The 17546-nt window shown below is 40.5% G+C and overlaps 2 protein-coding genes across 12 annotated transcripts in view; one reads left to right on the top strand and one right to left on the bottom strand.

Annotated features, from left to right (window-relative positions):
• ZKSCAN2 (zinc finger with KRAB and SCAN domains 2) overlaps positions 1-17546 on the top strand; it is a 502693-nt gene that overhangs the window by 302491 nt on the left and 182656 nt on the right. The window lies entirely within an intron of this gene.
• The window catches only part of TNRC6A (trinucleotide repeat containing adaptor 6A), a 105539-nt gene that overhangs the window by 7599 nt on the left and 80394 nt on the right, over positions 1-17546 (bottom strand). For 10 of the 11 annotated variants that reach the window (XM_082362372.1, XM_082362369.1, XM_082362373.1 and 7 more), the window contains 7 exons: positions 17282-17419; positions 16657-16785; positions 16128-16205; positions 15654-15864; positions 12049-12180; positions 1887-2045; positions 1095-1235 (listed from right to left, as the gene is read on the bottom strand). In XM_082362372.1, the coding sequence (XP_082218498.1) occupies positions 1095-1235; positions 1887-2045; positions 12049-12180; positions 15654-15864; positions 16128-16205; positions 16657-16785; positions 17282-17419 (988 nt within the window). The remainder of the gene's footprint in view (positions 1-1094; positions 1236-1886; positions 2046-12048; positions 12181-15653; positions 15865-16127; positions 16206-16656; positions 16786-17281; positions 17420-17546) is intronic. The other variant, XM_082362375.1, reaches the window with a different exon arrangement.

Raw genomic sequence — 17546 nt, 5'->3', positions numbered from 1 at the left:
TGGAGCTCCCAAACTGTCTCTGAACTCTAATGACTTCTTATTGGGCAGCTCACCAAGGTGCCCTGGCACTGGCACTACCAGCGAGCCAGGCCTTTGTCCTCTCCCATCGTGCCCCATGTTCAGTCTCGAAAACCTAGCCTTTCTTCCTATTTTTTAAAAAACCCCCTTGACCACTACCCTAGTTTAGCTCCAGACCCGACCATTATGTGGATCACTGCAACAGCTCCTGCTGCCAGATTCTTTCATTAACTACCAGGCTGTGAGGTTTTATTGTTGGCTCTGTCCCCACGTTCTCCTGTGAAAGTAGTGGCTTTAACTATTTCTATACATAGTTGTCTGCTAAATTCAGTCATTTTAGAATGATGAGGATTCTTATCTTACCACTGTGATCTGGCAAACACCTGTTAACAAATTATGTATTTAACAGAAAGTGTTGACTGTTTTATATTTTCTTTATTACAAACTGTTTAAAGGGAGAGCTGTGAGGCTGTATGTTACAGAAAGAGAAGATACCGTCATTCATTTCATTCACCTTTCTTCTACTGCATGCATGGAATACTTGTATATGCCTGGGGTGAAAAAATAACCATGTGGTAGGTAGGAGGAAGATTTTATTTGATAACCCATTAAAAAGTGCACCTGGACTGTAGGGACCCTTAAATTTTTCTTATTTTCACTCTCTGTGAGACAAAGAAAGCCAATTCCTTCTGCAAATGAAAGTTCTTTAACATCCAGAGTGTATAAACAAATAATATAACATCTTCCTTAAGAAACACCCATTTCTTAATAACCACAGTACAGAAACTTGTTATAAAATGGGTAACAACCTTCAGTTGTTAATACAGTCACTGGAAAGCAAATGTTTGTTGGTCCTTTGCGTTTACCATATCAAGTGATAATAAATCCTCATCATTTTAAAAGTGGCTGAAGAGTCACCTACGGGAAATCGAGAATTCTGTTATCACTGTCACGAGCCCCTTGGAGGTCAGGCGCTGTGTTGTGCTGGAGTGACTCTCGCTGCTCAAAGTTTCACATCTACTTTGAGCCACTGGCCTGCATCATTCAGAAATCCTGAGTTGTATCCGCCTACATACCACTGTTCCTGTCCCTGAGGTGGTCGACTTCCCGCACAGTATTAATTGAAAGATTGTTTATGACACTGCCAGGAGTGACATAAGGGTCAGTTTCAGGGTCAATGTTTGGATAACCTTTCCATGGTTCACCAGGGCGAAATTCTGGAAATAAAAATTTAAAATTTGTTCAGGCTTAATCATCATCTGAAAATCCATCAGTCACTACCCAAAAGTTTTATTCCTAAAGTCTATGCAATTATCAAATATCTTCCAATACTCTCAAATTATTTTCCAATACCCTAACAGGCTGACTCAACACCACAATTAATATAAACTGTTTTTTATGAATAACTTGCAAATTTTTTCTGGGTTTATATATTCTTAAAAGTAACATTTTAAAGTGCTTTATTACAAATCACAAAGCCACAGCAACTTGGATAGGATGAAACAGGTCATAGGTGCATTTCTGGTGATTCCTCAGTAAATGGAAATGCTGTCACCTCTGTCCCCAGACACAGCTAGAGAAGAACAATGAACGAAGGTTTATATCATTCTTCGCACTCACTGGCCTAATCCCTCTGTGGGACTAATCCCACCTTCACAGATTGGAGCACAAAGGCACTGGTAATGGGCCAGGTCACTCATCAGCCCAAGACCTGGGCTCAACTTCCCATTCACATTTCTGTGTTCTTGCTCATCCTTCGCGTAGTTCAGTCCAATCACACAGAATCGGGGCCAAATCATTAGTATATCTAGAGGTATCGACATCTTAATGGGCACAAACTCTCATAAAAGAAGATGTCGGCATCTTACCTGGTGGCCAATTAACACTGCTAGAGCCGCTGGGCGATTTGGCACGTGGCCAGCCGTCCCCTACGGAACCCGGAGGGCTGGCTGGTGAAGCACTGCTGTTCATAAAGTCATAGGGAACAAACGGAGACTCTTCCAGCCTGAAACCACTTGAAATAGCACCTACAAAGAGAAAACGGAAGGGAACTGTGAGCAAAATATAGTATCTCATTTATTTCTTGTAGTTTGTCAAATATAGTAAGACAACTTTTTATTAGATCTGTGGGTTCCAAACTCTTCTGTAGATTATGTGAAGATGTGAGGAGGAAAGAAAGCCCTGTACTTTCTTCCAGGCTTCAATCACTTCTAGTCTCTGATATGAATGAGGTCCTTGCCCACAATGACAGTATATTCTCACAAAAAGCCAAGTAAATGGACAGAGGGCAGAAGGAGAGAATGTGTGTCAAGGAGGGGGCAGGGACCGCATGGAAAGAGTCTGGGGGAAAAGATTCTAGCCAGTGGGTGCGGCCTGCACAAAGACTTGAGGAGAAAAACTGTTCGGCACATTTGAGGAACTGAAAGATCATTTTGCCTGAAAAACAGTAAACGGGAGAGGGAACAACATGAAGGAGTGGGGCCCTGATCTTGAAGGGCAGGGATGACCAAGTACATTTTGTTTAAAATGCTTGGAATTCAAAGGTCCTGAGGTGGGGTGTGCACACTCTAGCTGTCCCAGGCCCTACCGCTCCAGACTGGCCTATGCCCTGCCTGTTCCCCAAAGGCATCAGAATTTACAACACCCTCAGACAGGGCTTCGTAGGACTTGGCAAGGAGTTCTTTATACTGAGGGGTTTTAGGAAGGGAAGTAATACAATCCCATTTGTTTTGAGGTCCCATTTGCTGCAGCGTGGAAAATGGAAGGAAGGCTAGCATAGAAGCAGGGAGACCATTAGGAAACACAACAGATGCATAAACTATGTATTTGGGAAGCAGAATGGGTACTATTCACAGATGGACTCAATGTGCAGATTGGAGGAAGGAAGAAATCAAGAACATCTCTTAGGCCCAAATATCCATCAACCGATGAACCTGCATAAACAAAATGTGGTATATATTATCCAATTCAACTATAAAAAGGAGTGAAATACGTGTGCATGCTACAACACGGATGAACCTCGAGAACATTACGCTAAGCCAAAGATGCCAGTCATAAAAGACAAGATATTATATGCTTCCACTTTTATGAAATGTCCAGTACAGACAAATCTGTAGAAAACAAAAATATTAGTTTTTACTTATGGCTAGAGAGATGGGAAAATGGAGGTGGGAGGAATGACACCTAAGGGGTTCTTCTAGGGTAAGGAAAATGTTCAGAAGTTGATTGTGTGGGGCTTCCCTGGTGGCACAGTGGTTAAGAATCCGCCTGCCAATGCAGGGGACACGGGTTCGAGCCCTGGTCTGGGAAGATCCAACATGCCACGGAGCAACTAAGCCCGTGCGCCACAACTATTGACCCTGCGCTCTAGAGCCTGCGAGCCACAACTACTGAGCCTGCATGCCGCAACTACTCAAGCCCGCGCGCCTAGAGCCTGTGCTCTGCAACAAGAGAAGCCACCGCAATGAGAAGCCCGCGCACCGCAACAAAGAGTAGCCCCTGCTCACTGCAACTAGAGAAAGCCCTCGCACAGAAACGAAGACCCAACACAGCCATAAATAAATAAATAAATAATAATTTTAAAAAAACCCACTTGGAAATAAAGTGGGATATATAAAGTAGTAGTTGCAAGTAATACAGTAAGTAAGCATAATTGCCAAATTTTAAGTGATTAATTCTTACGCAAGAACCAGCAATGATAAAAGCATCTGCCCCCGTTTTTAACAAGAAACAATATCTACTTATTCAAACTTCATTTTATTAAAAAGGACAATAGACATAACTTAAGCAGCAGCCACGATCCAATTACATTCTATTAGACACTGCATGGGAGAGCATCAGAAAAATGAAATGTAAAAATTTATGTGGTAGGTTTAGTTTAAGCAAACAGAGCTGGATTTACACTGGAGAAATGGTGCTGTCTTAGAGGCAGGGCACTCATGAGATGACAATGATGGCAATAACAATAATGCTGAAGGCTGAGACCCACTGGCCACGTATGTGTCTAACCCTATTCTAGTGCTCAGGTGCTTCAGAGTTATTGCCTTCTCAATCCTCAAAACATCACAAGGGGTACTATTATTACTCCCATTTAGCAGATGAGGGACCGAAGTTCAGAAAGGTTAAGTTACTTGCCAGTAGCTAATAAACAGCAGAGCTAATTAGTAGCGGAGGTAGGTGTCAATTCTAGGGTCCATATTTATTTTGACATTTTGCCATTGTCTCAGCTCCCACTCCCTCTCTTAAGGAAAATTCCAAATGTGATATACCACCGCCTGGCAAATTAGCTTAGAATTCAGGGCTGCTTGATTTCATGTTCCAATGTTCCTTCAATTACATGACAATTTCACCTTTAATTTCTGATAATCATCAGTCCAATGTCTACAAACCAGCAAACTGACCTTTAAGCCAAGTTTAGTCAAAGTTTCAAGATAAAATCCAATGAAAAGGGAAGGAATGAATGTAACAAAATATCCTTTTAATACTAATCAGAGGAACAATGATTTGGTGTTACTTAAGTCAGAAAACAAGAGTTTCTCCTGGCTCTTCCCTATTATTTTAAAATCACTAAGTCCTGTCAATCCTGCTGCCTACCTAGCTCTTTTTTCTCCTCCTGTGATTGCAAAGATTTCTGAATTATTTTGTTCTGGGTCCCCCGGTATACAGAATAGAGTCAGATTTTGCTTTATGGTTCAATATGAATTTCTTTTCATTTCTTTATAGATTCTTTAAAAACTCTTTGAAAATATTGATTTATCTTTTCTGAAACTGTGGAAGGCTTACAGTTTTTGTTTAGTGGGTATCTTTATAACTTACACATTTAATCTTCATTTCTTTTTAGAATACTTTGAGATATAATTGACATACAACATATTAGTTTCAAGTGTACAACATAATGATTTGCTACTTGTATATATTGTGAAATGATCATATAGCTTTTGAATAACGACACATGAGATCAGACTACTGTGATCTCTCGTTTGGCCACGCTCTGGATTAGGCAGACGTTTCCTAACTAATCTCTCTGTCCACTTCAACTCCCCAGTTCTTCGCACTGCCTCTTCAAAAATGCCAATCTGATCATGTCACTTTCCAGCTTAAAACTCTTCAACAGTTCTCCATTACAGAGGAGTAAAATTCAAACTCTTCAGTAGTTTGTAAGGCTCTTAAAACTCTAGCCTCTACTCACGCCTTATGGTTTTCCCTCCTTCCACCTCTGCCTGGCTAATGCCTGTTTATCTTTCGTATCTCAGCTTAAGGGATCACAGGCCTCCTGGAAACCGTTCCCAATTGCCCTCAACTAACTCTAAGACTAAAATAAATGTATTCCAGCTCCTGAACATTGTACTTTTCTCTGGGCAATGAGGAGGGGAAAGGGATTTTATAAACTCTGGTAAGTCACAGAATCTTAGGACCATAAAGTGTCACAAATTCCCCAGTCCAAACCTCACTTGACCCACAATTCCCCTGTTAAACGGCCTTGCCTCCACTCTACTCTACTTCCCTTAATGAATCTCGTTTTTTGACTCTGGAAGGTGTGCAGTGAAGGGTTAGCACAGGGCTAGACTGCACATGGCAAACAGCTTCAGGGACTAGCCCTTGACGGCTCCTGGGCTCCTGTAACTCACAGAATCGCACGACAGATAAGAGTTCCTCTGCATACACTGGGTCATGGCCACGCCAGAGAGTTCATGATAACAATGTGATTGATGGTGAACATCTGTTTTTGTTTGCATGGGGCCTGGGTCATGCTGTTTTTGTCTGAACTCTGAAGGGGCTGCAGGGGGTTGGAGGTTGACAAGCAGGTGTGCTCCATGTCTATACAACTGACCCCTGACAAAAAACTGAGGACACTAAGGCTTGGGTAAGCTTCTCTGGCTGGCAATACTTTGTGCACGTTCTCACACACTGTTGCTGGGAGAGTTAAGTCTGAGAAACTGCACTGCGAGATGACAACAAAAAGCTTCTCCTGGTTTCTCCTGGACTCTGTTCTGTGTGCCTTTTTCCTTTGTTGATTTTAATCTGTATTCTTTTGCTGTAATAAACCATAACCATGAGTATTACTGTTTGTCTGAGTTCTGTGAGTTCTTCTAGGAAACCAGTGTCCTTGGGGACCTCTGACACGGAAGATTCTCTTGAATTTGCCCTTTCTTCTCTGCTCCACAACTATCTTACTAGCCCTCTAAGCTTCACTAGATGGGGATAAAAATAGAACCCACATAAAACTGTGATGCAAAAGATCAGAGCCAGCCAAGCGTCCCCACAGGCCTCTCCTGTCTCCAGGCTCAGCCCATCTCAGCCCAGCCTGACTACTGCTATCAGATCATTCCCCCTTAAAAAATGATCTCTACACTACTCTGGTACTATGGAAAAACAACCCCCGTTTCCTACAACATGGAAATAATACAAATGCCAATGAGGCCAATCAGGTTTTATATACAAGTGAAGCAAGTTGCCTACAGAAAAAAAATCCCATGGTCCCTCCTCAGATAGAAACATGACTACAGGGAAATATTTCTCTGGTTAGGGGGTACAGAAAAATATTTCTCCACCAATGGGAGGGAAGGTACAGGTGTGAGGGGAATGGGAAGAATGAGCCAGTAAGCACATGGGCAGTAGCCACTCAACTCTGGGTGGTGACTGCTCTCGAGCTTGGTGCTGGCAGATCTTCACATTTCTACAGAGATGCCAGAAATCTGAATCTGTACATGAAATTTCCTGAATGTTTAAACAGATGTTGGTTCAAAAAAATTATTTTCAAAATAGTGTCTAACAAAACATAACACACAGACTAGCAGTTTTGGGATCTCTTCTAGAATACAAAGTTAGATGCCAATTTTATCTTTATAAGGACAAAAGAACAAACTGCACCAAAATAATAATGGAAATAAGATGATTAACATTTCTCTATTTTTTTAATATAAGGAAAACTGAAAACAAAGCAAACAAATAAAAAGACTGTGCCTGAGAAGAAGATTCTAAGTCTCTACCAGGAGAAAGAGAGATAGTAAGAGAAGGAAAAGAACCACAGAGCAAAGAGGAGCACTTCTGGGAGAAAATGATAGTATAAACAATTAGAGAATTATTATGATAAGAAAAAGCACTGTCTTTAAACAGACTGAAAAGCTTAAAAAAAAAAAACCCAAAAAACAAAACCCCAACCTTTTAAGACTTGAAATTTAGAGGGTTCTTATATACAGATATAAAACTAACCTGGTCTTTCTTTCTAGAGATGAAGACCAAAACCACAACAGGTCAAGGTATATTTCTGAAGTCATTTTTACAAGGAAGGAAAAAATACAACAATGAAGAAAGAATAAAAGCAACCATAGAGGAGAAATTCTATCAAACATTCTTGATTTTTAAGGGGATAAAGTAAAAGCCTGGAGATCTCAAAATAATATCCATGAAGGGAAGACTACTAGTCTTGGGCTGGTTCAGATTAGTTACAGGGCCTGCTAAAGTAAATGAGAACATTTTGGGGGTGGGGAAGCATATAAAAATTTAATTTGTATTAACAATACAAAAATAATTTTAAAAAAGAAAAAATGACAGTTTCAAGATTTCAAGTAAATAAAGAATAGTAGAATAAACTCACGCACTTATGGTCAATTAATCTACGACAAAGGAGGCAAGAACACATACAATGGAGAAAAGACAGCCTCTTCAATAAGTGGTGCTGGGAAGACTGGACAGCTGCATGTAAAAAAATGAAACTAGAACATTCTCTAACACCATATACAAAAATAAATTAAAAATTGATTAAAGATCTAAATGTAAGACCAGAAACCATAAAACTCCTAGAGGAAAACATAGGCAGAACACTCTTTGACATAAATTGTAGCAGTATTTTTTTGGATCCGTCTCCTAAAGCAAAGGAAATAAAAGCAAAAATTAAAAAATGGGGCTTCCCTGGTGGTGCACTGGTTAAGAATCTGCCTGTCAATGCAGGGGAGACGGGTTCGAGCCCTGGTCCAGGAAGACCCCACATGCCGCAGAGCAACTAAGCCTGTGAGCCACAACTACTGAGCCTGCGCTCTAGAGCCCGTGAACCACAACTACTGAGCCCGTGTGCCACAATTACTGAAGCCCACGCACCTAGAGCCTATGCTCCGCAACAAGAGAAGCCACTGCAATGAGAAGCCTGCACACCGCAACGAAGAGTAGACCCTGCCTGCCACAACTATAGAAAAGCCCGTGTGCAGCAATGAAGACCCGACACAGCCAAAAATAAATAAATAAAATAAATAAATTTATTTTTTAAAAAAATAAATAAATAAACAAATGGGACCGAATTAAACTTAAGAGCTTTTGCACAGCAAAGGAAACCACTGACAATGAAAAGACAACCTAATGAATGGGAAAAAATATTTGCAAATGATATGACTGATAAGGGGTTAATATCCAGAATATATAACAGCTCATACAACTCAACATATAAAAAAAAAACAACACCCAATTTAAAAATGAGCGGAAGACCTGAACAGTTTTGCAAAGAGGACATGCAGATGGCCAACAGGCGCATGACAAGATGCTCAACATCGCTAATCATCAGGGAAATGCAAATCAAAACCACAATGAGATACCACCTCTCACTGTCAGAATGGCTATCATCAAAAAGACCACAAACAACAAATACTGATGAGGATGTGGAGAAAAGGGAACATTGTACACTGTTGGTGGGAATGTAAATTGGCGCAGCCACTGTGGAAAACAGTATGGAGGTTTCTCAAAAAATTAAAAATACAACTACTAATGACCCAGCAATCCCACTTCTGGGTATATATCCAAGAGAAATGAAAACAGGATATCAAAAAGATATCTGGGTCTTCCCTGGTGGCGCAGTGGTTGAGAATCTGCCTGCCAATGCAGGGGACACGGGTTCGAGCCCTGGTCTGGGAAGATCCCACATGCCACGGAGCAACTGGGCCCGTGAGCCACAACTACTGAGCCTGCGCGTCTGGAGCCTGTGCTCTGCAACAAGAGAGGCCACCATAGTGAGAGGCCCGCGCACCGCGATGAAGAGTGGTCCCCACTTGCCGCAACTAGAGAAAGCCCTCACACAGAAACGAAGACCCAACACAGCCAAAAATAAATAAATTAAAAAAAAAAAAAAAAAAAAAAGATATCTGCACTCCCATGTTTATTGCAGCATTTTTCACAAGATATAGAAACAACCTAAGTGTCCATCAATGAATGAAGAAGGTGTTGTATACACATACAAAGGAATAATATTCAGCCTGGAGAAAGAAGAAAATTCTGCCATTTACAACAACATGGACGAACCTTAAGGGCATTATGCTGAGTAAAATATGTCAGACAGAGAAGGAAAAATACTGTATATCATCTATATGTGGAATCTAAAAAAATACAACAAACTAGTGAATATAACAAAAAAGAAACAGATTCAGATATAGAGAACTAGTAGTTACCAGTGGGGAAAGGGGCAAGATAAGGATAGGGGATTAAGAGGCACAAACTATTAGGCATAAAATAAGCTATAAGGATATACTGTACAACACAAGGAATTTAGCCAATATTTTACAATAACTACAAATGGAGTATAACCTTTAAAAACTGTGAATCACTATATTGTACACCTGTAACTTATATAATATCGTACATCAACTATATTTTAATTAAAAAAAAGAATAACAGGAACCCACACTGAAGGAAAGGAGGAAGAGCATCAACCTCCTTATTCTGAAGAAGAGAACGTTACTAGAATATGTTCATTAGATTGCTATGTATACAGGAATAAAACTATTGTTTAAGCTAATTACTAAAAAACAAAAACTCACTGCTCACATTCCAGGTTTATGCAAAATCAAACAATAAAATGCATGATGAAAAAAATGATAAAAAACAGATACTAAGTTTAAAAAAAGAGAGAAGATAAAATACAAAATTAAAAATTAAAATATAAAATTACTAATTGAATTGAATGAAAAACAAACTTATGATAATAGGCTGCTTATAAGAAGACACCACCACCCACTACCTGCATGTCACATGCCAGGCAATGAGATAGGAGCTTAATAGTTATTATCTCATTCAATCCTCAACAGTTCTATGATGTATCGTTTCCACTTTACAGATGCAAACACTGTGGCTTAAACAGGTTAAGAACTGGGATCAAATCCCCAGTCTATCTGCCCTCAAAACCTATGCTGCATGATGACATGCCATTTATATAACGCATACTATATACCAGTATGCCCTAGGTAAGTATGCCGAGCACTTGAGAATATATGATATACATTACACCTAAAACAGCAGTGAGAGGAAGGAAACATTTTTACAAAGAAACTGAGGGTCAGACATGCAAAACAGACATGGAAAAATTCATTTTAATCAGAGGAGACAGAAAACCATACGGCAGAAACATTTTTCTGGGTCTCCACGTCCTATCTCTCTACCCATTCTTCTCCAGGTTTCTTTACTACTACTGGCTCTAGGATTGTGTGTCCTTATTCCCTTCTATGCACCGTCTCTCTGGGCAACCTTGTCCATGTCGACGACATCAACATTCTGATGAACACAAAATCTTACTCTTGCCCAGATTTTTCTTCCGAGTACCAGGCCTCTAATTCTAATTTCTTACTGGGCTTTTCCACGTTGAGCTATCCTTAAAATACCACACTCAACAAGTCTAAAATCCATCCATTACCTGTCCCAGCAGGTCTGCTTCAATTCCTACATTTACTCTACCATTAACTGCATTACCGTCCACTCATCCTTTCACCTAGCAAATGTCCCCCGAGTGCTGCAATGTGCTCAGTGGGGCTACAGGTAAGCAAAGCGTGGACTCTCTCCTCCAGGAATTTATGTCCTGTGACAGAAACAGGCCTAAATGGATACTTACACAAGACAGATACACATAAGAGGTGCTATTCGAACACAAAGCCTGGAGGAGGCTTCTTGGAAATGACTCTTGAGCCCAGGGTAAGGTATAGGGTTGGACTGGGGAAGGCAAGAAGCACAGGAGGCACATCACAGATAATCATATATTTGCAGAATGAATTAAGTTAGTTACCAAGCTCTTTTGTCCTTAATTCTAACACTCTCTTCAATGCACTCCGTCTTCTCATGTCCGTTGCCCTCTTTCTCACTTACGACTCCTTTAAGCCTTAGGTGCCTTTAGATATCCACCATTTTCCTGTTTAAGGTGATTTTTTTGGCACAAAAGTTTTCCATGATCGCTCAATACCTACTATTGCAGCTACACCTTCCTCCTTTCTCTCACTTGTACCTTCACCCCCAGACATGCCCACCTAGCAGAACTCACCAGGAGGTCCTGTCTTTGAACGTTTCACATGCTATCCTCTCCATGGTGTTCTTTCTCCACTCCTTTGGTAAACTTGAAGACTCAGTTCAGACCCATGGTTTGTTATTCCTGACTCACTTCTCCATTAGATTTCACATTCTTATACTATTTATCCTATTGTATGTATTAACTTTTATAGCACCTATCACAGTGTAGTAAAGCTGTTTACACGTTTATTTTTGCTACCAATGAGCTTCTTCAGGGCAAGTATTTTTACTTGCTTACATACAGTCAATTGTGTGCATGTATGTACATATGTATCTATGTATATTCCAGGTGGCCTAGCACAGTTCTTGGAAAGCAGAAAATACTCCATTAACAATTACTAGATGAATGGAAAGAAACTGTTAGAAATCAAATTATGGTGGAAGTTTTTATTAATCCCTTATATCAGATTAAATTGAGTAAATGTTAAGTAGAACACTAAAACAATAAAATAATAGCAAAAAACTAAATGACCATCTAAAGAGGGAATAATTAAAGAATAAATGTGTAATCTGATCTGTTTTTCACAATAGCACAATAAAGGTCAATTTTTTTGGTTTTAACTAAGACTTAATAACTAATAAAGCACTTTTTAATAATGAGAAAAGGTTCTTAAGAGAATTTAGCTATGAAAATATATATTTAAAATAAAATAAAGCCTAAATTTAGTATTCTACAGGTTTCTTTTTAAAGTCAAAATATAAGAATGTATTTTATACCATGTTTGCTGGAGTTTTGATCCAAAGATGTGTTCACAGAAATGCTGTCCACTGTAGTCCACTTCCTTAGTCTTGACTGTGGCTCTTTAATACTGTTCATATCCATATTTACATTCAAGTTTGAGTTCAAGCCTAAAAATAAGATAATAATTTTAAAAAACCACTTTATAAAATATAGCATATTTTCCTTCTGGTACCACACCTTTCATTTTCTAGAAAAACATATGTAGCTAATCTAATGTTTTCAATTCTAATGTTCCTTAATAAATATCATCCTGCAAATGTGGCACAGCCAAATGATTACAGACAAAGGCAAGGCAGGCAGGACAGACACTCTGGACTCCTGGCCGATGCCACGCAGAAACAACGTCAGAAGAAAGAGCCACGGCTAGATTATAAAAGAAAGCAACACACAGAAATCCTAAATAGCTTGTCTAACACTCATTAATATAACATTTTCAAAACTGTTAGTACCATAAAACTGTTCGTACTATAATTGCATTAACTGTGGGAAACTACTCCATATAATTTTGATTATTTTTAAATTCCTTGGCAAAATAACAGAAAATTCTACGACAGCCAAATATTAAACTTTATCTATTAAAATATACCTTTTAGGTACTTCCCAAGAGAAGAATTACATATGATCACTTTCAGTTGCTAACTTTTGCTTATAAACAATTTTCAACTGCTTCACCCGCCAAAGGATATTATCATTTAAAAGTAAAAATGTCTTGCTCTAACAATTGTACCTTAGGGCAAGACTCCCGTATCCCAAGGTGCAACTTACCTGAACTTTGCTGATGACACACATCAGACTTAGATATTCTCTTGGAACAAAGACGGAAATTTCTATCTTAGATACTATACTCAGAAAACTGACCATTAAGCCAGTGTTTCTTAAAGTGTGATCGTGGGGACCAACATCAACAGAATAATCTGAGATGCTTGTTAAAAATGAGAACTTTTTGGAATTCCCTGCTTCCACTGCAGGCGGCATGGATTCGATCCCTGGTCGGGGAACTAAGATCCCAAAAGCCGTGCAGCGTGTCCCACCCCCGCCCCCCGAAAAGAATTGATGATAGATGTTTTCTTAAACTGAAGTATGCACAGGGTAAGAAATTACAAGTATAGGGACTTCCCTGGTGGCGCAATGGTTAAGAATCCACCTGCCAATGCAGGGGACACAGGTTCGATCCCTGGTCCAGGAAGATCCCACGTGCCACAACTACTGAGCCTGCGTTCTAGAGCCCACAAGCCACAATTACTGAGCCCTCGTGCCACAACTACTGAAGCGTGCAGGCCTAGAGCCCGTGCTCCATAACAAGAGAAGCCACCGCAATGAGAAGCCTGCGCACCACAGCTAGAGAGAGCCCGGGAGCAGCAATGAAGACCCAACGCAGCCAAAAATAAATAAATAAAATAAATAAATTTATTTTAAAAATACAGTTTAAAAAAAATAAAAGTATATAAATGGGCACACAACGAAAAGTCAGGATGAGTTCTTAAAAAGTAAGTCAGGTTCTATTACTTTCTTGCTTCAATCTTCTCAGTGCTGAAACTCACACTAAGATCCTGCATGCCATGTGGCACGACCAAAAAAAAAAGAAAAAAAGAAAAATTTTCAGTGGGAGCCAGAATCTTTAACACACATCGAGGTGGTTCTTAATCTTAAGTTTCGAAACAAATGTTTTTTAGATACTTGGGTCTGATGAGTCCCTGTGATACCAGGTCAAGCTTAAAACTTTAATAATATAAATTCTCTAATATCACCCCTATTTGGAGAGAGTAATTAAATTTGCTGCTCTCCGGACTCATTAATTAGACCCAATACTTGGCAAGCTTTTTCTGTGAAGGCTTAGATAGTAAATATCTTAGGCTCTATGGGTCACATGGTCTCAGTGTCTCTATGCAACTCTGTTGTTACAGCACAAAAGCAGCCATAGGAAATACATTAACAAAAGAGCATGGCTGTGTTCCAATAAAATTTTATTTATAAAATCAGGCAGCTGGCCAAATCTGACCAATGGGCTGTAGTTTGCCAATGCCTGATTTAGACAACCATACTGGTGCTTGCCTGGGTTAAGCAGACTTCCTTTTTTTTTTTTTTTTTAAAATAAATGTATTTATTTATTTATTTATTTAATTTATTTATTTATGGCTCTGTTGGGTCTTCGTTGCTGTGCGCGGGCTTTCTCTAGTTGCAGCGAGCGGGGGCTACTCTTCGTTGCGGCGCGCGGGCTTCTCATCGCGGTGGCTTCTCTTGTTGCGGAGCACGGGCTCTAGGCGCGTAGGCTTCAGTAGTTGTGGCACATGGGCTCAGTAGTTGTGGCTCGCGGGCTCTAGAGCGCAGGCTCAGTAGTTGTGGCGCAGAGGCTTAGTTGCTCCGTGGCATGTGGGATCTTCCCGGACCAGAGCTCGAACCCGTGTCCCCTGCACTGGCAGGCGGATTCTTAACCACTGCGCCACCAGGGAAGCCACTAAGCAGACTTTCTTAATCAAGAAAATGTCTCTTGCTGTAAGGGCAGCGAGGCTAGGAAATCCCTTACTTAGAAACTTATCTCCTCATTGGCCCAATTTATATGTCCAGTATGTAATCAGTGAGAGTCACTTCCTTTCACTAGTGAGACCAAAACCTCTCAGTGTACACTTGGGTATTCTTTTACCACTACACTGTTGTCTCTGGGATGACCCGGCTTCTCTGGTATTCACCTACAGTGGTAACTGACAAGGGAATGTAAAGAGATTGCTAACAACCCCTAAAACTCAAAGTTCCACCTATGTCCTAGCTGAGAGTCCATGGCAATACCAGGGAGAGCCAAATCATGTATCAGGTTCAGCCAAAGTGAAACGGCACCAGGGGCAACAGCAGGCCCAACTCCTGCCCACCGCCCAGAACGTGCTAGTTAACTGACTGTCTTCAACAAAACTGGGCCTGGTAACCAACAGAGCTGGTTTACAAGAGAGAAAGCAAAAGTAAAATGAATAGGGTGTGAACAATCAAAGGTCAAAATATATTCAAAGGCACAAGAAGAAAAGGGACCTAAGGAAGGAGAAGACATGTAAGCCTGAAATTCCCAGAGGGAATAAAACGCCTGGAGACATCATAAAAAAGGAGAGGGGGGAGCTACGGCAAAAGGAATAAAGGCAATCCCTTCTCTCACCCCTATTTTCTACATTTATGCCAGTAATCATTTATAAATATTTAAACAGTAATTAAAATTTCAGATGTGACTGTTCCCAGTTGTTTCCTCAAAGCAGCACTGCTCAAAATTTCTCTGGCGTGCTCTAATAATTTCAGTCCTCCCCTCCAATTCATATCCTACAATTAAGATATCTGAGTGTTAAAAAGAAATAATATCTTCACACTAACTCATTTCAAAAGAGCATGGGATTTTTTAAATAGTGTGATTTTCTCGAATGGAGAAGGGCCTTCCTGAAGCATGAAGAGGCTAACGCTAGAAGGGGCGTGGCCACTCTCTGAGAGGGAACAGCTAGAGATCAGCGTGGCACTCACAAGAGAACATCTGGACAGGTAAGAGAGCAGGATGTTAACTTGTGGTCATGAAGCACCAGCCGAATGCTTTGGCCAAGGAGAAACCCACCTATGGGGAAGTTGCTGAAAGCATTTATTGGTGATGGCCCTTTTTGCAGCTCAGGTGTAGTGTGGGGCATGACATTTTCAAGGAAAGATTTCATGGCTGGCTGATGGAGTGACTGCTGCTGAGACGGCGGAGTCTGTTGCTTCACCAACAGGTTTGGATCAAGTTGACGAGATGGTTGCATCATCTGCTGCTGCACACTAAGAGGTCGACCCTTAAAACGACAAGATGACTGTGAAAAATTGTGGAGAAAAGTCTTTACAGACACCTTCATTCCCCTTCATTTTTGAATTCACTTCCTTCTCAGCAGGAAGGTGAAGAATCACTATATACCAGTTAATAAGACTTCTGGGCAGACAGAAGACTTAATAAACAACCTTTTCCATTATAGTTTAATAAAGGCATTTCGACTGTCCTCTTACGATGGAATTGATATAAGTTGAGAACAAGCAAAGCAAGGGGAAGGATCAGATCTACCTGCTGGTCTTGCTGCTGCCGGTTCCCAGAAGGCACGCTTCTCTGACTCTGCGCCCTTTGCTGCTGCGCTAACAATCGCTGGAGGGAAGATTGCAAAAAGGTCATCAGTATCACGTCATCGTAGACTAGCGTGCCCTAGAGTGACGGTGGCAGAGGGACCTACAAAGGCATGGTTTCATCTAGTCAATGCCCACATGCCCTGCCTCATCTAATATCTCTTGTTTGGACTCTCTGGCCTCCAGCCATTCTGTTGAATTCAGTCTTTTGCTCAATCTAAACTTCCACTTCACCAGGGAAATTTCTCCTGATCATCATACCCCGACCACCAGCCCAGACTTGGCTGGCCTTGCTCACAGAGCACCCTGCCCTTAGAGTTCACCATCTGTCTTCACACATGGACTGTACGCTCCCTGAAGGCCATGACTATGCCCGTTTTGTTTCCTGCAACACTTCCTGGGCACATTCTAGTGTTTAGCACACAGTAGACACTCAATAAATGTACACTGAGTAAGGCTATTATTCTACTTACCTGTAACTGGGAGATCTGAGAAAGCTGGTTTAGTTGGGATAGCTGGTTCAGCATGGCTACCTGCTGAGGGCCAAAGAGCGGATTCAGGCCACCGTTGTTTGGTGCATACTTCAGCAATGAAACTGGAACCTTAGGATCACAATGGTAGGTTAATAATAACAGTAAATAAAAGTAACTCGTAACTCAAGCTAACAAAATGTACTGTGTATTTTAAATTATCAGTAGAGCAATTAAAATTTGTGGACTATTACTGGGGGGGGGGGATTGTGTTCTAATAATTGTCTTTCTTGACTTCACTAATTTATTGTTCACATATATTTTCACGTGTTAAGTATACAGTGACAGAGATGAATCTTAAGCCAGTCAATTTACTTTGCTATTGTCTTCCTCCCCTCAAGGTATTTTATGAAAGAGAATGATAAATTTTAGATTTAAATGATCTTCGACTCATTTTCTTCACCCTACCCACATCCCTCTGTAATAATCCCAACTAATTCAGAATTAGTTTCATCTCCAAGTTGCCAATAAATACTATGATGATCAACTAGTCATCTCATTCAAATATAAATGTATTCAAGGCTCTTTTCCAGATAAAGAGTAGAGAATATAGTGGGAATTTATTGACCTGAGGGGAGAGTAATGGAGGAGGCACTTGAGCACGGAGATGAGGCTGAGATGAACTGAGAGGTTGTGCTGGAGGCTGCTGCATGCCCCGGGGTTGTGCTGCTGTGTTTCCAACACCAAACATACTGGGATTGCCATTCTACGAAAACAAACAACCGCCACCAAGTAACACTGGGATTCTTTAGGGATAAACACCTCATTACCACACCGAAATATCGATTTAAACACAGCAACTACATGTAAGAGAGATCTTATTACTTATACAA

Source organism: Balaenoptera borealis, assembly GCF_965194805.1.
Source record: "Balaenoptera borealis genome assembly, chromosome: 16".
NCBI lineage: Eukaryota > Metazoa > Chordata > Mammalia > Artiodactyla > Balaenopteridae > Balaenoptera > Balaenoptera borealis.
The sequence above is the reverse complement of the archived record's forward strand: the minus strand, read 5'-3'. Positions and strand labels throughout refer to the sequence as shown.